This window comes from Lepidochelys kempii, chromosome 3 (assembly GCF_965140285.1).
Source record: "Lepidochelys kempii isolate rLepKem1 chromosome 3, rLepKem1.hap1, whole genome shotgun sequence".
Classification (NCBI taxonomy): Eukaryota; Metazoa; Chordata; order Testudines; family Cheloniidae; genus Lepidochelys; species Lepidochelys kempii.
Window position 1 is genome coordinate 12,738,450 of NC_136382.1, and position 5,645 is coordinate 12,744,094.

The 5,645-nt window shown below is 41.3% G+C and overlaps 1 protein-coding gene across 1 annotated transcript; it reads right to left on the reverse strand.

Moving 5' to 3' along the window:
- Positions 1-306: 306 nt before the first annotated feature.
- On the reverse strand, positions 307-5,443 carry LOC140908370 (interleukin-17F). The gene is made up of 4 exons (XM_073335347.1): positions 5,424-5,443; positions 4,101-4,117; positions 1,328-1,586; positions 307-541 (listed from the first exon to the last, which is right to left on the reverse strand). Exons 1-4 carry the CDS (start codon positions 5,441-5,443, stop codon positions 307-309), a joined length of 531 nt encoding a protein of 176 aa, XP_073191448.1.
- Positions 5,444-5,645: the final 202 nt, after the last annotated feature.

A 5,645-nucleotide genomic window follows, 5' to 3' on the forward strand; every position in this document is an offset into this window, starting at 1 on the left:
TAAAAAACAACAAACAAATGGGGAAAAGGTTGATATGAAATTATGAAAGTTTTTACACTTTTATCTCCCACTTATGGATCTGGTTGAATTTTGAATTTCAGAATTTCAAAATCTGGAGGAATTTTTTTTAAAAAAAATTGTATTTCTCCCCCTTTTCTTGCCAGCTGTCTTTGAATCTGGCTATTGATTATGGCTTGGCCCAATTCCAGTGAAATCAGTGGGAGTTGGCTCAGGCCGTTTGTTAAATCTGATGCCCATGGCTGGTTCTCCATGTGGTTCCTTCTTCTGATCTGCTGGCTTCTCTTACTACAGGTAGTGGATGATGGGCCTGGCACAGGTACAGCCCACAGTGACCAGCTGTTTCTCCAGCCGGTAGGTGTGCTGGCAGCCTCTCTGCTCCCTTTGGAGAACAAGGATCTCATGTTGGATGGGGATGGAGTTCATGCTGTAGTCCTCCTGTCCGGTGGAGTCCACACAGCTGTAATGGCGGCACTTGGCCTGAGCGATCACTTGGGGGAACCGGTTGGGATCTTCATTAATGCTGTGAAGCAAGATACAAAGAGAATGAATTGGTCAAAGTGGAAGCCTGGCCACTGCCCTGAATCAGCAGGGCTTTCTCCTCAGCTAAATCTTGCTCATCACCCAGACACAGTTTGCAAATGCCTCCTTGAGATTCACCTTTTCCCATGATTCATAGAGTCATCTTGTGCTGGGTCAATGTCTGAGCTCCTGCAATGCTCAGTCACCTCATGAGTCTGACTAGTTTCAATGGGAGTTTTTGCCTGAATAAGGATTGATTACAACTGGATGAAGACTTCAGTATTAGGCCCAATGTTCTCAAAGCCTAGTGTCCCACTAACATCAATGGCAAAACTCCAATTGACTTAAATGGTGTAGGATTGAGCCCTTGGGGGTATTTTGCTGGACTTTCTGAGGCAGGATTTGCACTCAGATATGTCAGACCAGAAATGGCTCTGAATAAAAGAGCAGTGATAAATCCTAAAGCTAATTAGTTTTCTATCCTTAGGGCTGAGTTGGACCATCCTTTTGTTCACTGTTTGTACAGCGCCTAGCACAATGGGGTCTTAGTCCATGACTGGGGCTCCTAGTTGCTACCACAATACAAATAAATAATAATTAATAAATTTCCAGTTATCATTTTTGCATGAGGAATCTGACCATCACCACATGGACTGGCAGGTCAAAGTTAATATTTCTGGATACAGCAGTGCACTGTGTTTTGTCCTGGGGACATCCCCTCTGTATGCCTAAGCAGTGCTTTGGAAGAGCCCAGTGCATTTCCAGACAATGGGGACATGAACTGTACCTGTAATCCCAGGGAGACATAGACCGGTTATTGACATCATGACCCACTTTGGTAGCATGCTTTGTGCTACTGATGTTTATGTCAACTTTCACACTAAGAGGGAATCCGGAATCTTTTTGGAGAGGGCAGTCATCACTCTTTTTCTCATCAGTGCCTCTCTCTATGTTGAATCCAGTCTGTACTGCCTTTCCATAGGCTGAATTCTTAGCCTGGAGCACCAGGATCAGCATTAACAGCAGTGAACAGAACTGAAATAGAGAAACACCATGATTAGTTAATGACCTAATAAATACATATATAATAAATAAACATCATGATTAGTTAATGCAGAGCACAGAACGCAGGAATGTGCTGTATAGCTTCAGCAACAAGTTATATCCTGAAATTCAATTCTTGGCTTGGAGGTCTCATGCAGGCCCAACTCTGCTTGTGGTTGGTAGGTTCAGAGATGAACGAAGTTCTCCTTCATTCACAGAAACCTTTTGTGTCTAAAGAGAACCCATGACAATTCTGATGATTTTTATGAGATGGATGCACTTGTAAACATCTAATATATATAAGTAAGTTCATAGGAAGATACACACCTTTGCAAAAATAAAGCAGAGTGTGGGTTAGTGTTTAGGATTGGGAGCTAGGAATCCTCTTTCCAGGCCCAATCTCTGCTGGTGTAAATAGAATAACTCCATTAACATGTGTGGACTTTTGACCATTTACACAAGCAGAGAATTTGTCCCCCTGACTCCAAATTTTGTGCAGAGATAACTCGTCAATGGCTGAAGGTAGAAACATCAAACTTAGTTTGTTCTGTTGATCTCATTGAGACTAAATATAAAACAAAGTCTGAAGACCATAAGTTTTTTTATTGTAAGTTAGTAGTCTAAGAAATTCCAGGTTGTATTAAATAATAAATAATCTAATTTAACAAATAATTTCACATAAAGGATCTCTACTCTAAGAAATAAGCACAAGGAGACACAGTAAGGTTGAGTTTTCAACCTTATTGTTTCATTTCCTGACTTTCGAGTGCCTGAGTTCTCAAAGTTAATATTGAATTAGTGCTAGCTTTGGGTATCAAAAATAATATCTCCTACTAATCCAGAACAGCGCCAAGCAGCCACAGCATACTAGTGATTCTGATCCTAAACATTAGAATTTTTTAAAAAGAAAAGATTTAGGATTGATATTTTATATCTTCAATTGGTTAGTGATATCACATAGTAGCATTCTCTGTGGTTTCCTTGTTTACTTTTCATGTATGACATTTTTAACAATTAAGAAAAAAAAAAAGGAAATACCCAAACAAAAAACTAAGTTAAGGTTGACCGTACAAACCGGTAACTAAATGGTAAAAGAAAAATCAAGCATTATAAACCCAGTAATTCAGAATTACAGTGAATTGTAAACATTTTAAGGTACAAAAATGCATAGTAAAGGTGCTAATAACCATTACTCTGCCCTGTAGTGATGCTATGCAATAGCCATATGTTTTAATATTTGCTGGTCCCAATTTAGATTACATTGATTTTTAAAAATATCTATTAGAAATTACATCGGTTACAATCAAATTTAACAAAGCTAGTACTTACCAATGGAGCACTTCTTGTAAAAGTCATCATATAGCAGTCTCTCTTACTTTGTCTGATGTGTGTATAGGATATTTTCAACTGAACCTGTCTGTGTGCACGAACTTCAGGGCTTTATATAAGGACTTCTTCTCTCACTGCCCTAGTTTCCATTGCAATTCCATTGCAATTGGTTTTTCCCAACCTTATTTGTGGTTCTTGCTCTGGACTATGACTTAACTTTACATAAAACTTTACATAAAACTTCCACTCCATGAACTTCAGGAAATGAAGTTATTGTGGTAACTGACAAACTGCTACTCGTTAACCTTAAAACCCGTTTGATTTCAAGGAGTTTGAGTATAAAATGTCATAAGTACTAAATTAGTGTCATCAGTTTGGAATATTTGCATAATTTGCTCCCTTTCTGGAACAAAATTGAAGTCAGACACAAAATCCTTATGCTGTATTGATCAGAAATAAGGTTAGGTGCTAAGTGAATTCAGGTAACTGTGGTTAATTCATCAGATGTATGTTGAGATACTTTGTGGTCTTTCTTGGCAACACCACATGAATCATAGATGCGGTAGCGTTACAGAAATATAGGAATTGCCAGACTGGATCCTACCCATGGTCCATCCAGTCCAATGTCCTGTCTCTGACAGTGGCCAGCACAAAATGTTTCACAGGAAGGTACAACCTCCCTGAAGTGGACATTTTGGGGAGAACCTGCCCGCAAGGAAAGTTTCCTCCTGTCTTCCAATATTTATTAGAGGCTGGCTTATACCCTGACACACAAGGATTTAAATCCCTTCCCGAACACTTGGTTTCTTTTAACGTTTACTCTTATAACTCAGGATGATCTTGTTACCTATATCAATACCCAATTTCTGTTTCAATTCTGCTAAGATCTTGGCCTCAATTAAGAGTGTGGTAATGAGTTCTGCAGACTAATAATGCATGATGTGAAACCTTACTTCCTTTTACCTGTTTTGAATTTACCAGCCTTCCGTGTCATTGAATGGCCTCTTTTTTTCTGAGAACGGGAGAAGAGAAATTCTCAATCCACTTTCTCTATCCCATTCATTATTCTTTCTGTCTGGAAGATGGGTCATTCAGAGTGCCAACAAGTTAAACTCTGTTGGGAGGATAGGCAGAGATGAGATGTGCTATTGTTATGCTGGAAGGAAGATAATACTTAGTCCTGCCATGAGTGCAGGGGACTGGACTAGATGACTCTCAAGGTCCCTTCCAGTCCTATGATTCTATGATTATCTATCTCTCTATCTATCCGTCGCCACCGATCACCGTAGTATCTGAACACTTGCTATTTAAAATCAATGGCAATAGTGAAGTGGCTACTTGAACTCATGTTGGGTGGTAGGAGTTTAAGTTAAAAGGGGCCATCTGTGTCATTTTCATGATGAAAAGGCTTTTTTTTTGAAGGGGAAGATTTTGCATTGTTTCCTAAAGCCAGTCAGACTCTGGATTCGTCTGACCTCCTCTGGAAGTTTGTTCCATCGCTGGATCCCCTCAACTGAAATGGTCCCCTCTTGTTCCCCTTCTCCCTAAGGTGAACAGTCCTTCTCTTTTCAGCCGCTCTTCATACAAGAATTTTTCCATGCGCCTAATCTTTCCCTTAAGGCAGCCTATTCACAGATGGGAGAAGAGTCATCACACACTGGTACAAAGAGCAGATTGGTTCATTATTCAGGGCCTTGTTTTACAGTTGATTTTTCATTCTAGACTCATTGGCTGGACCGAAAGAGGCCAGCAGAAGGAATCCCTCCTTCGGACACCATTAAGAGAGGGAAAACATATGGGACTTAACAACACACAGGACGTGCTAAGAGTGTCCCAGGATAGACAAGGCTAGCTTGTCTGATGTGTGTATAGGATATTTTCAACTGAACCTAGGGGAGAGATAGATCAGTGGTTTAAGCATTGGCCTGCTAAACCCAGGGTTGTGAGTTCAATCCTTGAGGGGGCCATTTAGGGATCAGGGCAAAAATTGGGGATTGGTCCTGCTTTGAGTAGGGGGTTGGACTAGATGACCTCCTGAGGTCCCTTCCAACTCTGATATTCTATGATTCTATGGTGGAACCTTGTTTGTGCTCCAAGCAATGTCTGATGGTGTGGGAAGGAAGTTATTGCACGTGGAACAATGGCGGGTTGTAAACCTTTGGAAGTACTAGGGGCCTGAAGCTGCAAGGTGCTCAGCATCACCTGTGAGGTGCTGAACCCCATCAGTGCATTCTACCTTCAATGGGAGCTGAAGGCACTGAGGCATTAGTACGTCCTAGGCCATATGCCAATGCACTGATGGACAGTATGTTGGGCAAAGAATTTTAATTGGACAGAGGATATCATGTACATCTACAAAGCCACTGAGTCAATTCTACCTGTCAGTCTTCTGTCTGAAGCCCATTGGTAATGCACCCTATCACCAGGGTAACCAGGTGCCACATACACCAATGAAATGCAACCATTCATTCAGCAGGATTTGGCAGTGTTTCCACTGATCCATCACTCACCAGCAGGGTCCCTCTGCCATGTTTGGGGGAGGCATAGCTGGCTAGTTTGGCTCTGACATTATTGTAAGGCGGTTGGTGAAAACAGGTGAGTCTGGTGTTAAGCCCTGCTGGTGGACAGGCTCCGCTTCCTTCTGACTTCTGGTGGTGGTGAGTTCCACAGTCAGGGGCCCCCTCAGAGAATACGGAATCCCAGCTTCTGAGAGTTCCAACTGGGGTTTTATC

Coding starts and splice junctions, on each gene's coding strand:
- LOC140908370 (XM_073335347.1), bottom strand. CDS start 5,443: ATGGCAGAGGGACCCTGCTG. Junction 542..1,327: donor ATGTCTCCCTGGGATTACAG/GTACAGTTCATG, acceptor CTTGCTTCACAG/CATTAATGAAGATCCCAACC.